The sequence below is a fragment of the Osmia lignaria genome, chromosome 16, assembly GCF_051020975.1.
Source record: "Osmia lignaria lignaria isolate PbOS001 chromosome 16, iyOsmLign1, whole genome shotgun sequence".
Taxonomy (NCBI): domain Eukaryota; kingdom Metazoa; phylum Arthropoda; class Insecta; order Hymenoptera; family Megachilidae; genus Osmia; species Osmia lignaria.
In genome coordinates this window covers 6,733,055-6,753,250 of record NC_135047.1, presented here as the reverse complement: position 1 = coordinate 6,753,250, position 20,196 = coordinate 6,733,055, and the positions used below count along the sequence as shown (strand labels likewise).

Genomic DNA, 20,196 nt, shown 5'->3' with positions numbered 1-20,196 from the left:
GAGCACGTAAGCCGATAAAGTGAAGTAGTACCAGAATTCCCGTTGACGAGGTGGCAGGACTTTTTGGTATTTGGTTTCAGTGATGCACACGTTTTAGCAGCTTCTGGATTATGGGACTAAAATTAGTTAACCCTCTGGTTGCCACCTAGCCACGAGTTTACAAAAAAGTGATCACGACAAGCGTATAAACAAGCCTGTTAGACCGACCATACGTCCATGTAAGCTCCTTTCGCGATAAACAACCATTATAAGAACCGCTTAATTCTCTGCTACTTTTACCCCACTGCATCGAATCGTTGCCACCGTTGAAAATCCATTAACCAGAGGAAAAAGGGAGGACCTTCACATTTTGCTACCTAGCATGACGAATTACTTCAGATTAATATGTCAACTTTGCTGTCATAGCTGTAAGTTTCATGTTACTTAGATTACTGTAATCTATGTACACGCTGTTCTGGATAAATTAAATAAATTTTTATAAATGAAGTTTTACATGGAATTATCATTTTATCTGATTCTAATACTATTTGTAATGAAATGAAAAAAGGATATTAAAGAATGTATAAAATTATCTTGTTTTTTGCAAATGTATACCTAGTGAAAGGTTGCAATAAAAAACCAGATAAATCCAATTTATATGGGTAACAAACACATCGTGAAAATGTTCAGACTAAAAGGCTTCATTCTCAATTGTCTTAACAACTTTACAGAGCAGGCTTTTAAAAAACATTATGACTCAAGCTCTCAAATTCCATTCCTCTTAATAATTCGCTGTTGCCTCTGCGTTTCAAATCCTTTCACAGAATCCCCTGAAAAAAAATAAATGCAATTAGAAAAATAGTTCCAAAAGAAATGAATATTAAATTTACAGAGGAAATGTATGAAATTCTGTAAAGAAAAAATTTAATTTTCAACCCTAATAATTAAATTGCAATATTGCAAAAAATCTGCAAAGTTTGTCATTTCTTATTAATTATTTCCATCATACAAAATTTGAAGTGTCGGCTACTGATGGACCCCATGGCAAAAGTGTTAATTGATAATTTGCATGGTACTTGAATTGCAATTGGGTAGTCCTACCGCCAGGTGACAAAATAAGGTGGAGGAGCGTAAAGGCACGTTCATAGTGCAGCGCGAGACACACGACTGTATAAAGTCGATCCTCCACCGACGGGAGCCGTCAGTTCGGCACGACACCTCTGTAAAGCACGACAGAGGAACTCGTCTCTCGGTATTCTGTAACATGCAACACGCCATCGTAGCTACGGCTTCTTATTTCCTCGATATTTAATTAACTGACAAGTGCTCATGGTGAACCATCGAATGGAAACGACATAAACTTTGGTGACATTGTCCAGGAAAAATATTGACAAACTAAAAAGTGTCTCACAAATTAAAACGACAGTAATTATCTAGTGATCGACAAGTTTGAAATTCTCAGTCTATTATTCGAATTTTTTTTTTTTAAATAAATCAATTCGAATGACAGGAACGTAATTTATGGCAGGTGATATTATGTGCTCCAGTGCTGATATTTATACAAATTTATTTTTTATTTTGCAATGCAGAGTAGCATGAGTTTCTTGAATGAATTATTCAGAAATTTGAGGATTTTTTAATTCGTAGTCATTTAGTTTCTATTTCAAGGTTTATTTTATATTGATCTAATTGATCGATTCTCGATTGAGGTCGTGGATTTGATACATCAATTACTTGTACCAGATTCTATGTTGGGACAAGTTGACACGATTGTTTAAAGTTCAGCCGACTTGTGATCCAACGTTAGATGGTCACGATCGAAATGTCTACGACAAATCGAGTGTTGTACAATTTCCTTACTTTCACGAGGGAAAAAATAAGTTGACAAATTGAACGGAAAGATTAAGATAGTCGAGGAACGTGTCATCTGGTAAGGGCCATTAAGGAGAGGAACGCTTCTGAAAATCGTGCCAGACGTGGAACGTGGCTGAGATTTCTGCGTCTGCCAAAGTATGACGTGAACCCCTTTGCTCTGTCCGACAGCTATAAATTTTTTCCTTCTTTCTTTCTTGCCACAGACTCTTTTTCCATGCCACAAGCTTAAAACACTTTGTAATGTACGAATCTAAATTTACGATCCCTTCGAATGGCTACCATCTCTATTTTCGTGTATACACGCGGCCTTGACTTTGCACCCCTCTTTGCGCGCAATTTTCGTTCCACCCTTCCTGAAAGTGTTACGTCAGGGTAGTAAAAAGACACTCGAAATTCTTCGGTACTTCTAAAGAAATTGGACAGGACAATAAAATTTCTTCAATTTCTCTAAGACTAAATAGTGTGAAAAAGAAGCTATAATCAAAATATTTCAAAATTTTCAATTAATTTTTATAGCTTTCCCAAAAGCCATAGGTCATTTGGTCCCATTTAAAAAAAGTTATTCTGATTTAAATAATGACTTAATACTTTTAATCACTTTCAATGCTATGAGGCCGTATCACTAAACAGATCCCGCAGCTGTTTAAACATTGTTTTATTTATTCGGTTCATCAGAAAATTATTTTTTCACTCTCTTTCCAAGATTATATTAATAGTTAGGTATCGCAGCGGGGTCGATAATCGCAAAAATAAACGGTGTACATGCGTAAGTAAATGTCGCGGAATGATTTCATTCTTCCCGCTCCGTTTTCATATAAAGCAGGTTCGCAAATGTCGGTCGAGAAAAAATAGAAGTTGTAACGAGGAACAAAAGTGTTTCTAGATCGATAACAATGTGGTAAACTTGTAGCAATTGATTATTATCAATCGAATCGCTGAGTACAATGTAACAAAAGAACGAAACGGGTTTAAAATGTCAATCAATTTTTTTTTTTGCAACTTTTGAAGGATTTCACGATTAACACGATACCTTGTCTTTGCGTTACTCGGACACTGATTAATTGACACAGGATACGATTTCTGAAATATCACGCTTCTAATGTATGCTGTACTCGAACGACGTATAGATAGCTACCGAATGCATATCGCATAATTCATATTCCTGATTACTTGCCGTGCACTTAACGTCGCAATATTTAATCCGACTTAACCCGCGTTTAATATGCACTCGAACTGGCACTTAGACTAATAAATAATCGGCTAATAATTTAATTACGCTCGGATCACCGGGCGACTGGTTGCAAATCCGACAAACCGTGTTTCCCGAGTCGATGAATATTCCGTCGGGTTATTATACAAAGTGGTTCAGAAGTAAATGAAAAGACGAGTTTAATTAGTCGGAGGATTTATGCGAGTAAACGAAACATCTTAATAAATATTTATTCGAAAAAGGATCTGAGTCGATTTGAGCTTTTTTTAACTTGCTAATAAAAGAAAATAAGATGTTACAGTATTCTTCGATTATAGTTAATTTTATTTACATTCTACTACCAAGGAAACTAATATGCAGGATTAGAAGAAGGTTGAATTTCTCATATCTACACATTGATTAAGACCTGTTGAGCTCAATTAAGTAGTTAAACTACTGTTTGCAATTTTCAAATACCCTAATTATCAGTTCACTCGATTCTCCTTTAATCCCCAATGAAAATAAAGCAATTTCAAACTAGTTGTCGATCGTACATAATTACACCTGGAATAATTTCATTTTCTTGTGCGACTATTGCTACATAAATTCCACGTTTCTCGCTGCAATCGCGTTCCATGGGATTTCACATAGACGTTAAAATAGCGTTTCATAGTAAACAGAACCTATAAATTCATCTAGCAGAAACGAACTCGTGACGTTAGATAGAAAATACACGGATTAAACAATAGATTCAAGCAGAGATAATGCGACGTTCGTAATTGAGATCGATCTAGTGGAACCATCGACGTGGCGCCAGCCAAGGAAAATCGAGACCAGGATTTCCAGTCGAACTTTGGAGAGTTTAAAGAGGCTGAGGAATGCTGAGAAATCACTGTCTGACTACTTTCAGCTAATAATTCTACATAAAAGCGATCATGTACGACAGGTTGACTGGTATCAATTCCCCTCAAACATTCGCTAACAACTGGAGCATGAAAGCATTATGTGCTTGCATGTATGAAAGCTTGATACCTTCTTCGATATTCAATTTCCTTCGTCCACCATCCTAAGCCCTTTTCTCACGCTTCAAAATATCTTGATCGTAGCTGAACTACTTAGAATTATTGTATCAGAGATCTTACGGGCGTTTGTGCTAGACACCGAGCCGATATTTTTATTTTATTATTAGATTAAATGTGTGAAGCATTGGATCAAAAATCCAATCCCTGCCTTCAACCATCGAGCTACTCGAACTTCGATTTAAAATAAAACCTTTATCGAACGGAACCGACTTCTCGACTATTCATGGAATACTTGACTGTAACCATCACAGAAGAATTCCTCGGTGTTTAATTTTGTCCTCTCAGTTTTGTACAAAATCAAGAAATAAATAACGAGTAATTGAATTAATTGCAACGAACGAATTTACAGCTACAAGCTTCAGTAATTAATGTGACAGATCGTGCGGTGTACAAGATATATAGTGACAAGGAGCAGGAGTGCAGAGTGTTCAAAAGTTTGAATCGAAACGTGTTTGTTTGAGCGTGCAGGCTGGAAAAAGAATCGTGGACAGCTCGAAAGAAACGGGAAACGGTGATTCGCTGATAGGACAGGCTGCAGCGTCGTCCAGAAATCGGGACAGGGCTTAAAAATAGTAGGCGATCCGACGCCCACTTTCGCCGGCATTAAAATATTATCCAAACGTCGAATATATTTTTTCGTTGAGATGCATTCGTTCTACAACCGCGCCTTCTTAAAACGATCCTAAAAATACTCGTCGATTTCCCAAGAAACGTTTTGTCATTCCTTGTTCGCGATGTACAAAAGCTCGAGTCTTTTAGCTCGTGTCATGTGCATCTGACTGATCCTCTACCACAGGGAATTTTCGATGAACCAAAGTTTTTATTAGTATTGGTACTTGAAATAGGAGGCATGAATTATTTTTTTATAATTTTGATCTATGTTATATTTGATACTCATTTCAAAAGCTATGAGGGTAAAGAGAATAAAAATTTCTTTTTAAAATATTAAATTCTTTTCTCGCTCAAATCAAAGACGATCCTTTGGGATTTTTAATTTTTGATAGGGGTGGATTTTAATAAACCTTCTTCATTATATTTTTCAGAACACCCTATATATTTAGTACACTGATAGGGGCCTATAATTTTCGCTAAAACGTATCGATCATTCTTGTCGGCACTTTGCTTCAAATCGATCCCGGAGAGAAACAAACCTGCTTCGGTCGTTTAACGAGGAAAGCGTGCGCCGTGGACCGCGAACGAAAACAGGAGCGACGAAAAATCGGGAAAGGTCGCCGATTTATCGGGCAGCCTGATGTAATTACACAAAGTATGCCCCGTGTTCCCGCCACCTTTTTATCAAACCGCATGACGTCGGTTAGTGTTCGTGTAAATAATTTTCTTATCTCTGCTATCCTTCTATCCGTGTCTGCCACGATCGCGTTGATCACAATTTAGATATCAGCAGGGAAATTCCTGCGGAGTCTCTCGAATCCCGCGCAAGGTAACCCGAGTAACACGATAAATAATATCGCGGAACGAGTGGCGCGAAAAAATTGGCGGGAAAATCGTGTTGGAACGAAGAAAATGTTGGGGGTCACCAATGAACCCCTTAGTGCCATGGTAGAAATAGCTCTAATCCAGTGTTTTAATTTTCCATTTTCATAAGTACTATAATTCTATTTTTATAGTAGCCATCAGCAACCCTCCTAACAACGAATCTCTAATTTTCTATAATATCAAAGAGATCAAAGTTAAAGAGTAGCAATATTAATGTTTTAAACTGAACAAACGACTCGATGGTAAGAGAGACAAATTCCAAGAAAGTGTCAGTGAAATGTTGAACAGCGATTTAAATGACAGTGGAAGGGACTAACATCGAACCAAAGAACGGTGTTTGGAAAATGACGAACTATTTTCCGCAAAGAGGACTTCAACGTGACGAACATTAATGGGAAAAAGGATGACAGTTCAAGTGTGAAGCAGAGCACGAATCTTCTTCAAAATGGATCGAGCTATCCTGTTCGCTCTATTGATATCTCTGACGGTAAGAAACGTTTACTCACGATTTAGTGTGCTGTCGAGAATGTTTCTGGGTTAGTTCTAATTCGACTCGTAGATCAAACTAATGTGCAGTCGTTCGAATGTGCGTGCAAGAACTTGAAAAAAAGCGTAGTAAGTGTAGGCCGGTCTCTTTGAAGCCGAATTCAAAGGACCTGTTTCTTTCAAACGATCATGTACGTCATCGATTTTCTGGGAGGTTACACGGGCTCGTGTTTCGAAATCAAAGAACGAATTATCGAAGTACGAATAACATATTTGCACACTTGATAAATGGTCCAAAGTGTTTTGGTGATTATTTTATCTACTGATAAGTTTCTTTTAATCCTTTATGAGCACAGCACTTTTAAGCTCGATGCTACATTCCTCAGTTAAATCATACACGCTGAATAGTATTTCTTTATTTCAGAGCATGTGCTCATTATACAGTACCGAGCATGGTGGCCTTGCTTAGAAAAAATGGCGATATGTCGGTCTCTCCCTTCCTTAGAATCCCTCCTCCATCTTAGGTGACCACAAGAAGAATGACGGTGTAATGTAACACTATTTTCCCTAGGGAAGCTTACGTTGCTTGATACTGTACTTAAAGGATTAAGAAATCAGAAATTGCATTTTTAATCAATCTGAACAGCAATAAAACTCTGAAAGGAAATAAAATGATAAAAGTCGCAAGTTACAGTGGCTGAGGTTTCAATATAAAATTATTATTCATACGATCCATGAAATTTCGTCGTCTCACGTGGTCAACCAAAGTGATTCGTTGAAAGACAAATTACAGGATATCTGGCGCCTCGTGCTTCAAACCCGTCCGCATTCAGGCCTCCGTTTCTCAGCACATGCTGAAAAGCATGTATACGAAGAGCCTTCTGTGTCTTTTTTTTTTACATTTCTTCCCCTTTCTCCACTTCCTTTTTTGTTTTTCGATCCCATTCTTTTTTCTCCTTGCTCGACCGAAGAAAACCGAGTGTCTCGAGGCTTACTACCGTGGGGCAATAAAAAGTATCACACGACCGTGTCCCGTTCGTGTCACCGTGATAAGAGAGACTCTTTTTGGAGACATCTCTTTATCTGTGCGTGTCACTAAAATTCGTCGAAAGCGTGTCGGTGTATTTCTTGCTGACACTGTCGAGAATCGTTCTCGAGTAGGAGTTCTTCTCGAGACGCTTTCGAGCTTTGATTTCACAACTCTTAAATTGGATTCCTGAGACACATCTTGCAACGAAAATTAATTTTCCTGGAAGTTTTATTTCTTTTGAACAACACGATACGAGCTTAAAGTACTTCTGTAAAATATTAATTCACTCCTACGATAAGTGTTAAATAAATATTGGCAATGCAACTGATTCGAATTCGAATCAATAATCTATAGTTCCAATAATTTAACTTGTCTTTTGAAATCATTTACTATTCCTTTCCTGAAGGTCGGTGCCCCGAAAAATTCTTGTGATAAATACCTAAAGACCCGAAATGAGCAGGGAATTAATTGTAAGCGATCTCAGGTATCTCCAAATGCCGTAGAACTCATTCAATAAACCCAGGCGCCTGTTCGGTAAATCCAACGATGCTTTAGCGTCGAACAGCTAATGAATCGTCGCTGGTATATTGGTCGTTAGTTTATTCAGCGTTATTATTATCATTCGCACGGCCTAACGAGGCCTCTTTGCCACGAAAAGGTAAATACCATTCGAGCACACCTTAACGAACGCCTGTATTTTAGAATCGCGACTGATTTGCGAACGACCCGTTCAGACCAGTTTTTTTCTCGTGTCCATTAAAAACTATGACTGATAAAATTGGTGGTCGTAAAATGCATATTACCTGGAGGAATCTTTGTTTCGGGTGAAAGGCAGATAAATCCTAAATGGCAAAGTAGTATGAATCAGAAATAGTCTGACATTGGAAAGACGCATTGGAAAAGAATTTCTGTAACAAGACAAAAAAGGTGATCTTTGTAAAACAGAAAGTAAGAACGTTAAGATTGTCATACGTATGGTAACCAAAATCAGTGAACTAATTATTACCGCCGTTTATTACTGCAAGGTACACCACTCCTTCGTTAATTATCATAAAAGATATGTAAATCTTGTACTATGTCAATCAAAGTTGAAGTTATTACTCTGATATATAGTTTTCGATAAGCATGGAAACGGGTCAAGTGAATGCGCGTGCATCGAGAATTACTTGTCCAAGGGTAGAAAAAGATATTCTAAAAAAATCAGATACATATCAAATAATTAAAAAATTTACATGAATTAAAAAGATCTATCTAATGTTTTATGAATTTTTCGTTTTTGCTCTCTAATCCAATTTTTCTAAGTACATATTAATTTGAAATAATATTTTCCAGACCATTTCTTTTTTTCAGTAGATATCATGCAATAAATTAAATTCACACCTTCATTTTATAAACGTCCCTCACTTACAGTTACCTAACAATACGAATCACATTAATTACCATGAAAAATGAATTGAAACATCCGTATTTATGCGGAATGAAGACGATCGATCATAGAGAGACCAACACGTTGTCCATTGTTAAGCAAAGAACGCATTGTTTTGTTTGTCAGCGTTTACCAGGCGTTGCTTGCAAATTGCTTACTTCGTTTAATTGTGGTCAATGAGCAACATTGATTTTTATTTTTTCCACCGATGAGCAGAAACCCGTCTATGACGTCCAAGGTCTATCTAGGAAGTTCCATATTGCTTGGAACACATTCCTGCGGTTAAATGTTGCGAGTAACGCGTATTCTTAGACCAGCCAGATAGCATATTAGAACAGATTCGAGTCGCTTTTAAGTGTTGCAGGGAACCGACCGAAACGGCTCTTTATCCTTGATCCAAATTCATCGGCCAAATCTTGTTCTAATGTCTCCTGAAAGCAGAAGGATGGCTCATTAATCAAACGAATCGATGTTCATTGTACCAGCGCCCACGATACTGCCCGACATTGTCTTTGCTCAATGGACGGTCTTCCTTCTCTGGTCAGTTTCAGGATCGTTCAACTGCCTTCCGGTTGGATGCTTTCAAATTGAATCTCTGAGTTATTAAGGAGATTTATTTCCGACGTTTTATCGCGTAGGTGTCCTTTCAGGCAACCTGAAAGTCATAAAGGAAACTTTGTTAGAAATAGACAAATTGTTAGACTTCCTCCCCTTTGGCTTTGATTCTCTACAGATCTTAAAATCAGTCACATTCGACATTAACAAGTTGAAGGAATTCGCTAAGGTACGAGTTGCAGGTGTTACGAGATGATAGTTTGATAGATCGAATTAAAAACGCGGAATATTCTTCGTGGTACATAAATGTAATCCATCCAGGAAGTTTCTTGTCTTGCAACGTTTCCTCATTTTCGTATCGCGAGCTTCGTATCCATTGTCAAGTCAAGGTATTGTAATAAATTACAAGCGTTCTCAGGTTTCCTGTTAATATTGCACAAATCTTCTTTGTTGTAATCTATAAATATATCTTTGTAATGCTGCGATGACGTGGACATATGTATTGTGAATTACAATCATTAAATGATATCCGATCCTTTGATACGCATATGTGACTAATTTTCAACAAAATAGCAAGAATTATTATTATAAATAATAGGTTACAGTGTTACGATGTTTGCAGCAATTAAATGAAATATTTCCAGTCACACTTGCAACGTGCCTAATTTCTAAATTAAATCTTATTTCTACCGAGTCGCAATCAATTTGCTTTTACGCGTATGTCAGCTAGACTGACAGTAGGAAAGATATTTATTCATGGACCATCAGTTTCGTGTCTCGTTTCTTTCCCAACGTTATGACACTCGCTTAGTGCAGGGTCATGATCGTGCAACTTGCAGTCACTCGACTTTCATATGCTGTTCGAATCTTCATTGACGTCTTTCGAGTATACACTTCGTCTCCTTCGCACCTCTCCATGTCCATTTCGTTGTTCGCTTCTTTATGAAGCTTTTAATGTTTCCTCTTCCAAAGTGCCTACATGGTGCACCTACACTGTTAGTCAAAAGTACGGGACCATTTTATCCAAACTACATTTTATGACATCAAATATTAAAAAATTGCAAGATTTAAAAAATGATGGCTAAAATTTGAAAAATTCTTCCATGACTGATGCATAAACTTTGGTATATTATATCCCCATTACAAGACATTATTCAAGCATGTAGGTACAACTACACCAGGGAATTACAGTTAAGTTCCCTAAGAAAAAAAGTCTCCGCTCAATTTACAGTCGCCTCATCAGCAGTGTCGTTCGTTAACTCGTACCATCATCAACGCTATCCGCGCAATATTAATTTGCCCCTTAACGACGTAGATTATTACAACTCACGCAAGCTATTCGATCTATTACAGCAACGAGGCAGTTTCCTTTTTACCTATCCTAAATTTAAATTCTCCCATGGAGCTTCGAGCTGAGGATGACGATGCACGTGACCGTGCTTATTCGCGGGCTATCGGTTCTGCTTTCGCGTCTCATCCCTTTCTCATCTCGCGCATTACGACGCGTACGCGTAACCGGCGCGGCGCCAACGGATCGGCCGAGCAGGTTGCAGAACGCCTCGAGGTCTCGTTGCTCGAGGCGAAGCGGACAGATCTTCGAGCAAGGCGTTAAACGCGGCTCTCGACAAGCTTCGTCCCGTCGGACCACCGTGAAAAAGCATTTCGAATTCGCCACGGAATCCGGTCTTATCGAGCAAAGTCAATTATATCCGGCCCCGAGGAACTGGTTGAGAGGCGTCAAAAGAAGGATGGAATTCCGTGAAACCGTGAAACGATTCTACGAGTGATCAACGCGAATGCTAAGTCAGACTGAATTATCGGGAAGATTTTTCGAATGTATGGGTGTAAGGTCGAGACCACCATATTTGTGAAAAGGAATATTGAAGAGCAAAGTATTGCCGACATAATGGATAATGTAATCAGCTACTGAAATAAAATATGCGGGTTCAATTTCCGATACTCCTAGTCGTTATTTTTTATGGATTTTTACTTCCTCAGTAATCAGCAAAAATAGTCTCTTAGTCTATCTAAAGGTATATGCACTTTTATGCATCGGTGCATAAGTAACTGCAATTGCACTACACGTTTTATTCTTTGTGCTTCACTTTAACCCAGATCCTCTCGATAATACACAACATGAAAATTCAGCCTGACGTTAATTCTTCTGCGTTATTTTCGTGGTCACTAGACCCGTTTAATCCCCTTTGTCAAGAATCCAGAGCATAATGCCGAATTTGCATCGTTCCTCATCGAACCACCATGAACCATTAGGTCCAAAGCCGATTATTAATTAGCTGCTTAAAGTTTCACGCAACCTTTGCCTCATTTTTCTAATTTAACTACGAATATTTATACCTTTGTAACATATGAAAACTATACAAACCCCGTGTCTTTAAAATATAGAAAACGAAACCCGTATAGCCGACACGAATGTTCATGCGTTTCGCGGTTTTTTTCCCAAATGTATATACATATGTACATTTTAAGCGTGCAGCATAAATCTGTAAAGGCGTTAAAATACATTAAGTTACGTCGCGCGCGTTAACTTGTAATAACCGAGTCGTAATTCTCTCGGCAACATTTACAAGCGGCCTCGTGCGAAGTCAGGCCAGGTGTTTACACTGCGATAAAACAAGTTGTGTTCTCGCGTTCCTTACGGAAAACCACGTGTACACGGTTTGATTCCCGGCTCTTCCGGATGATCTGGATGATGCAGCGAAGCTTTTTGATGTCGCACCTCGGGGAGGAGCTCTCGCCCGATCTTGTCGCGTGTCAACTTAATCCACATTACACGGGCCCCGTAAAAAATGAGCTTCGTGGGGACTCGACAACGTACGAACAAGCAACGACAAAATATATTGTTCTACGGTGTTGTGGGTCTTTTCAGCTCGAATTGTAAGCTGCCGAGAATATTAAATCGAAAAATGAAGTTGCTATAAGGGAACGCGTTTGAATAAATAAAAAGTATACTGTAACCAAGTTAGATCGAACCCTTTAAATGAATTATTGTTAGGTTCGTTGCGTAATTAAGGGATTCCATAAATTTTTTTTTTCTTGATCATAATCCCGACGGAGATGCTCATAAATCACGTTCTATGTCATAAATATAAATCCTAGATAACGATCGATGCGAGATAACATTAACGTCCGGTATCCCGGTGTATAACACTCGATCTCGTCGTTAATATCAAGTAATCGGGGACCTGTTTCACGTCGTTTGACATTATCGAACGGTAATCGAGAACCGTGTGGCGCGGCTCGCATTGTTCACCTCGTGGTCGATTTATAAATTCGCTCATGCGATATTCATACAATTAACATCCAACCGATCCCGTGCATACAACGTAACTTGACATTCATCCCGGGTTAATCCAATCAGAGTGAGGAGTGTCGCTTTGGGCGCGGCTTTATATGCACGTTACTGATTAGCTTTTACTGAAAAAAAGAAGCTTCACCGCGACGGAACAACGTCCCGTTCGGCTCTAACGATTATGAAGGACAAAGGTGGACAGTGTCGGAAAATCAATCAAAGATCCTTTCGTCCCTTCGAGTGATGGCGGATTAATGATAATTATGAAAATTGTGCTGACAGAAATTGAACGAGCATGTGCGTTATCTAAATCAGAAATTGAAGGATACGATTAGATGATTAAGCTGTTCTCTATTGTGGCGAAAGCTATTTATGAGAATAGATCGAACACCTTCTGTTTGAAATTACTGCAGAGTAATGTGTTGCTAAATTTAGACGGGATTCGAGTTCAACCCGACAAAACTAGGCTCGATCGTTCAAACAAAGTTTACAATTATCCGTTACGCAATTCAGTGGAAACAAACCGACGTCAGCTGAAGAGATTGCTGAGTTTAAGATTGTATAACGTTTAAAAGAGGTCAGGTAAAATTTCAATTCCGATACATATCGAGCATTAATAATGGAGCTTGAACCGTATATCAGTATTTAAAAAATATACAATCATTCATGAAATTGGCAAATAATACTTTTGGCACTACATCGACACAAAACCGTGCATGGAACTAGAATAGAATTTTCAAGAAATCAGTAGCCTATTAATCGTCCAATCAAACGGTAGTAATAGATATGAGGTTCCAGTTATGACCTGAATCAGCATCGAAGCACTTGCTAGTACGCAGCCATGTGGTCTTCACTGTAATTTATACCCGTCTTTCGCGTCCCATATACCGATTCCACGCCCATGTAACACTAACCCACGTATGAGGGACTATAAGCAATTTAACATACAATTTCTTATCTTCGTAATCTTCTCCCAACTTCATCAACCGCAACAATAAGTAACGTCGACCTCGCGTTAAGTTACAATATCCTTCGAGATTACTTTCGCAATGTTATTTCGTTTATTAACCCTTTCCCATCTACTGTCAGATCAGAAACTGCATTCTCATTTGCATAGTAAACGTTGTCAGGAACGAACAGCCTGTTTCCAAGAAATCATTGCAATTTTTTTTCATTTATGTTCGATTGAAATCACAAATAATAATATCCATTGCGACTGAATTTATAAATAAATAAATGGTATGATTCCTTCAAGAAAAATTTACCTTCTATGCTCAAGATGAAGTCAAAGGCATTCGGTAATTATTTCAGACGAATATGGTGGCGAATGCTGTAAAATAAAAAAGCTTTCAGTAACGAACATGGTAGCAGAGTGGCTCTCGATCGTGTGACGTGTCCGGATCTCCCACGAAGTGGTCCTCGATTTCCGGTGCACTCGAGCTGTCTCGATTCAGAGATGGGACGACGAAGTGCAGCTGAGCTCGTAGAGGCTCGACGGGACTAAATTTATGCTGTGACAGCCATAATTTCACGGTGGTTTTACGCGTCCAAACACGTGTCTCATCCACGCGTGTTGTAGCTTACTAATTCGCGTCCCATTCGAAATCCACTCGGTTCGATCGTGCCATAGCCTGTTTGCACAAACGTCGCTAAGTAGCCACGTGTACAAACACTGTCTATGTTTTGACTAATTATTCTCTATAAATAGTCAGAAGAATCATAAGGCGAATGGAATTTTGGTTGTGATTCGCGGGACTGCGTTCCTGAAGTCGTATGAGTAAACAGAAGAAAATGGTCTTCGTTTGCGTCTTTGGTTAACATTGTTCAATTGCTGCTATTTAATGCTTCTCAGAGTTTGAATACCTTTAAAAGGAGGTTCTCTGTGTATTTCTGTCGTAGAAAGTGAAGGATAGGACAAAGAAGCTTTGAACATTCTCCATTGTGCAAGAATTGACATTTTCTCTGGATTTTTATTCCTCGATTGTGCATAGTTGAATAATCCCTCGGTTCATTGCTCAGATTAATATGTCAACAGCGGATAAAAATTGTTTTATGTTAAGAAAGAAACATTGAGCTTCAAAAAAGAGTGTTCACGAAATTTATAGGCAATAAAACTGCACGATACTTTACATTTTCCTCGCGTAAAAACATGATACACTCGGAATCATGGTCGGTGCCCAGATCGACGATAAAAATCGAAGATATTTATCATGGATACAAATGCAATACCATGCAAGCAATGTGCCTGACAAAACGAGCGTAACGCTTTCCATTATTTCTGTTAGCTCGTTCTGATTACTTCCTCATTGAGGACGCGTAAACGCATCATTGCTTCCGTGTCATTTCTATTTCCTTTACAATGTCGTGTTTTATTACTCTATTTTATCGATTAACTTTGCTTCAATATATCACTCTGTACTATTCATTCGATGTTACACTTATTGGTACCATCTATTTCAAAAGTAATTAAAATATGTCTTGCTTAAATATCAGATACAATTATTTAACTAATAAATCATTTAAGATAAGACACTTTGACTATTAATTTTGACTAAGATAAGACTACTAATTTTGCATTAATCATAGATGACCCCTGTTCTACTGAACGTGTTAATATAATTACTTTCAATTCAATTAATTGCTGTATGTGATACTTAAGGTATCTAATACCCTATGGAGCGATAAGATTATTAATTGCTCGATCATTACAGCATGAATTCATCATGAATCAAACAGTTAGAGTGTCAAAATAAATTGCAGCTCATTTGGTTCCCTCTGGCAACAGAAGAAAAAGCGCAATAAATCAGTATTAAATTAATTATACCTCGTTTTTATTTGCAGTGCTTTTCGAGTAGCTGCGGTGGACACCTTATCGATGGCATTTTCACGGAACCAACCTTGGAACGGGGTTACAATCTGGTTGCCACAGTTCCAAGAGGTGCTCTGGCTCTGAACGTGACACAATTACGTCACACGGAGAATTATTTGGGTAGGACAGTTGCAATTTATATTCGGCATCCCGAGACCAAAATACCATTCCGTTGGTGCAAGTTCAACGAACATCGAATGGAATAACAGATGATCGTGAAACTGTAATAGAATAATAATAGCGTTAGTGAAATAAGCCTCGAGTCTCGGCTTCGAAAGCTTAAGTTTCATTAGAGTGTCAAGCTTTATACATCACTACATAATAAAGCAGAGAACAAATGAGCGCGTAACGAGGGTTGCTTGGAATATTGAATCAAACTGATACGCGGAATCCCGTTTTCGCAGCGACAAAATGATTCTAACGAACTGTGCCAGTAAGCAAATTGTTCGCGATTGCTCGCAATCAGCTGCACCCGTCCACGATCCCTATTTATTATCAACTCAAGATCTGCTATCGTTGGAATTCATCCACTAATATCTCGTAATCTAATCTCTGGTTAAGTTTTAAGTGGGACGTGATGAGTCTTGCAAATTAAATGAAGCAACCATTTATTAGAAGTACATTGTCTTGCCGTTGATCTGATTCCAGAGACTTTATGATATTTCCGACAATCAGTGGTAAAATATCGTTCCAGAGATCACCATTTTTCATTTTTATCGTCAGTTCAGTCTTTGATATTGTATCCAAAGGGAATTATATAAATCGTAAAGTTGACAGCAACCCTTTGAGCATTTAACTCCCGGCTGAACGATCGTTCTTAAGATTTCCACAATGGATCGAATCAGCTGACGTGCAGTTAGATCTTTAAGAAGATTAAATATCGCATAATAATGATTTTTATTTCCACTGGCCGGCCATTTTTTGGTAGGTGCAAAGTAACGCGAAATGACCCGAAGATATAACGACGTGATCAATTGCAGGCTTAAAATGAATTCTCGACGTTGATTTCACAATTTACATATTCGATTCGCAGCTAACTGAAACGTTTTATTGAGCTACCATAAAAGTTATTAGAGTTGTAAATACCCAATTAGTTGTAAAGATCAAGAAAGTCCTGGATTTTATTTATATTAATGAAACTACTTAAAAGTTTTCTTAAAAAAACTAGTAGAATTACCTAACAGGTTATTAAATGAATATCTGCAAATTTTTATGCTATTTAACACGTTCCGCGATCTTCGAAATATATTCAACGTTCGAGGGTTTTAAGAAAAATTAATTGCTTTTATGTATTCATAATCGTAATTCTGTTTGCACAAAGTGCTACTTATCGCAATGGAATAAAGGAAAATAGATAGCACTACTTTTGAAGTTAAATCAAGCTTGAAGAGAGTTGAAAGGAGCTCAGCATGGAGTCTCTGTGCATGTCGATCACTAAATGACTCGTCTATATATCTAATGCATCATATCTCGCATACTGTATCGGGAATAAGTGTTTCTCCTATGTAAACGCCGTGATTGACTCTTCGTTTCATTACGCGAATGATTATGCGATTTACTTCTCGACTCATGGCGAACGCGCGAAACAATTAGCAATACGATCAGCTGAGTCATTTTATCTCATTGGTTATCAGTAGTTTGATCTTCTGAACGTGTCATTTCTATTTCAAAGGAAAGATATGGAAAATTTAATTTTCTTACAAGTCAGAAGATCAATCTTTGAGCGAAACTGTATCAATAATTGAAAATAACAATTAAATTATAATTAAAGATGTAAAATAAATTAAATTATGTATTTCTTTTTCAGCAATAAAATTGCAAAATGGTACCTACTTGTTGAATGGAAATTATAGTATTAACTTATCCGGCAAGTATCCAGCAGCTGGGACAACTTTCACCTATCTTCGTCAAAGTCCTCAAAATTTGGAAAGCTTCTCTGCTATTGGTCCATTGCACGAACCCATCGATGTTATGGTAAATAAATCGCCACCTGAAAAAAAATATATTAAGTTAGATAAAAGAATTAGATAAATGAGTTGCAATTAAGAGGAAAAAATATGTGATATTTGCAAAATAGGTTTTGTATCAAGAACCAAATCCTGGTATCGTGTATCGATATATCATCCCTGGAAGTGTGAGTGTCCCTCCGAATCCTCATCTTGGACCTAAAACAGGTGCCTGTTAATAAAATTGTACTAATGGAAACAAAACCTTTTAATTTCAATTAATTATTATACAAAAAAAAAAACATTTTATTTCCAGTTTCTGCCAAAGCTAGTGAACCTATCGTACCATCTGTTCCACATAAAAAGTAAGAATTAATTTTATAATGCTCCATTATCATTTTATTAAATTGAATTCCTTATGTTTTAGAATAGAAACTGGAACTAATATCAACGATGCAACTCAAACCTATCTTCCAAGACGTTACAAGAAAAGAAAATTTATATGGAAAGCAAGTGGTTTCACTGAATGCAGCAGGACTTGTGGAGGAGGTAACATTCAATATTTTAAAATACTCAAATTTATACAGTATCTAGTGATTTATTCTCTTGTATAATAAGGTATTCAGATGATAAGATACGTGTGTATAAGGGAACATACGCAAACTCAAGTGCCAGAAAAGAGGTGTCATGCTTTAGAAAAGCCACGAGAAACTCAAACGAGATGTAACACTATGCCTTGCCCTCCCAAGTAAGGAGAATCATTATTTACGATTAGTATAATTCTTATTAGCTCCCTATCTTAAATTTTTAACATTCTTAAGATGGAGACCTGGCCCCTGGAGCGACTGTTCCGTTACTTGTGGTACCGGAAATCGCGTTAGAGAGTTAGAATGCGTGCAAGAAATAAAACCATCATTAATAATGAGAATAGCCGATGGCGCCTGTATGGAACCAAAAATTCTTCCTACGAATGAGGTTTGTGAAATGCCAGCGTGTGAATATGAGACGAAAACGACGACGACCACATTATCGCCTCCACAGTGGAGCGTGGGCACATGGTCTCCGGTAGGTCTAATGTTCTTCATTCAAATGGTATTCAAATTTAATCCACGTGTGAGGAAATATATTCAAACTTTTTGTATTATAGTGCTCAACAACTTGTGGACCAGGTAAGAAAACAAGAACTGCAAATTGCATCACACAAGGACCTCCTTGTGATCTTGAAGAAAAGCCTATTACTCAAGAAGCTTGCGATCTGGGACCCTGTACCACCAAACCACCTCAAACGAATATTATTTCAACGAGACTTCAAAGTCCACAGTGGTTGTACACCGAATGGTCCGAAGGGGTAAAAGCAATATTTATTAATTTAATTAATTCCATAAAATTAATCAGGAACTTCTGAAACTTAGGAAAAGAGGTGATCTCTGGAAAATTTTTGTAGTGTTCAGCAGAATGTGGGATTGGAGTACAGACGAGGAAGGTTTTTTGTGAAAAGGGACCGGAAGAAGAATTTTGCGAGGAATCAACTCGACCTGAGACTGCAAGGACTTGTTCCAGTAACAGGACATGTAGTGGACAATGGTTTTCAGGACCTTGGTCTGAGGTAAGTTCAAAATATTTTCTAAATAATAAATAAAACTAATTTTTCATTTCTTTTTTTTTTTTAGTGTTCTTCAGAATGTGACGGAGGAGAACAAGTGAGAGAAGCAGTTTGTGTAACAACCCTTCGTGGATCTCTTCGAGTTGTCCTCGATATGAATTGTCCTGCGAACAAACCGGAAACGAGAAGAGCTTGCAATGGTCCACCATGTACATCCATGTGGTTCATATCAGACTGGACAGAAGTAATTGAATAAATTTCTGTAATATGTACTATTAAATCGAAGCCTACAAATTACTGAGTTATTATTTAATACTTTAACTAACGCGGATTAATCTTTCAATAACCTAATTAGAAAAGATAATATCCTTAAATAACTTTAGTGCTCTCGATCGTGTGGAAAGGGCATTCAGAAGAGAGAAGTCAAATGTTTGAACAAAGACGGTCAAACACCAGACCACTACGAACTCCATTGCAAGGAAAATGATCGTCCTATTTCCCGAAGGACTTGTAATGATTATCCTTGCAGAGACGATATGCACGGGGCTGAGAATCATCACAGGGTTCTGCAAGTTCAAAACGATCCAGAAATCTCAAATGGTATAACAAACTGTCACTTTTACAAATAATATGGAAATTTTAAAATAATTTAATTTTCAGGACTCGAGGAAAACCCACTTTGCAAGGACACCATATCAAACTGCAATTTAGTCCTGCAAGCTCGTCTCTGCACTTACCAATTTTACCAACAGCTGTGCTGTCTCTCGTGTTCCAGAGCTAAGCAAGAGTTAGAATGAAGATTTAAATATGACCAGACAAACGTATCTTTAATGTAAATGTAACTCTTCGATGAACAATTGAGAGAATATTCCAATCTGAAATATTAGTTAATTATTAATTCAAAAAAGAACTAAAGAATCATTAAAAGGTAATATTCTCTTAAATTCGAATCGTCGAAGATAACACTAAATATTATACGTGTCGCTGTAGATTTACTTACCCCTGCACTGCCTGATTTAGATTTTAACGTCGACTTTTTTGTACATGAAAATGATAAGCTAAAGGTACTCCCTGAAAAATGATACCTAAAAAATTGTACTTACACGAAAATCATAAGTAATAATAAATTTTTGTATCCTGTAAAGTAAGATAATTTTCGAAAGCAATTTTTCTGTAAACACGATAAAAAATTATGAAATCTTTGTACGATAAAATTTAAAACGTCGATGTGGAGAAATTAGACTGATCGTGTAAATTGTAATAAGGCAACATTGGCATTTAATTTGTATTATTTTTCGTTACACGTACTTGCCGTAATAAACTTAATGCTTTCTACATTTTATTCTATT

General features: G+C 37.5%; 1 protein-coding gene and 1 long non-coding RNA gene across 6 annotated transcripts; one reads left to right on the top strand and one right to left on the bottom strand.

Annotated features, from left to right (window-relative positions):
- The first annotated feature begins 1,164 nt into the window (after nucleotides 1-1,164).
- Nucleotides 1,165-20,182, top strand: LOC117601097 (thrombospondin type-1 domain-containing protein 4). Of its 5 annotated transcripts, none has more exons than XM_034317444.2 (14): nucleotides 1,165-1,404; nucleotides 5,754-6,109; nucleotides 15,271-15,418; nucleotides 17,106-17,272; nucleotides 17,376-17,472; nucleotides 17,561-17,609; nucleotides 17,672-17,793; nucleotides 17,863-17,992; nucleotides 18,066-18,309; nucleotides 18,392-18,592; nucleotides 18,689-18,850; nucleotides 18,915-19,091; nucleotides 19,231-19,447; nucleotides 19,508-20,182. In XM_034317444.2, the coding sequence occupies exons 2-14, from the start codon at nucleotides 6,068-6,070 to the stop codon at nucleotides 19,642-19,644; spliced, it is 1,893 nt and encodes a 630-aa protein (XP_034173335.1). In that variant the 5' UTR covers nucleotides 1,165-1,404; nucleotides 5,754-6,067; the 3' UTR covers nucleotides 19,645-20,182. The 5 variants fall into 5 exon arrangements, with proteins under 5 accessions (XP_034173335.1, XP_076548947.1, XP_034173334.1 ...); XM_076692832.1 differs by having other exon boundaries at nucleotides 1,165-1,503; XM_034317443.2 differs by having other exon boundaries at nucleotides 1,165-1,507; nucleotides 5,757-6,109.
- LOC117601102 (uncharacterized) lies at nucleotides 6,100-9,839 on the bottom strand. The gene is made up of 3 exons (XR_004580602.2): nucleotides 8,579-9,839; nucleotides 8,145-8,329; nucleotides 6,100-8,046 (listed from the first exon to the last, which is right to left on the bottom strand). It is a non-coding gene; the product is annotated as an uncharacterized LOC117601102 (long non-coding RNA).
- Nucleotides 20,183-20,196: the final 14 nt, after the last annotated feature.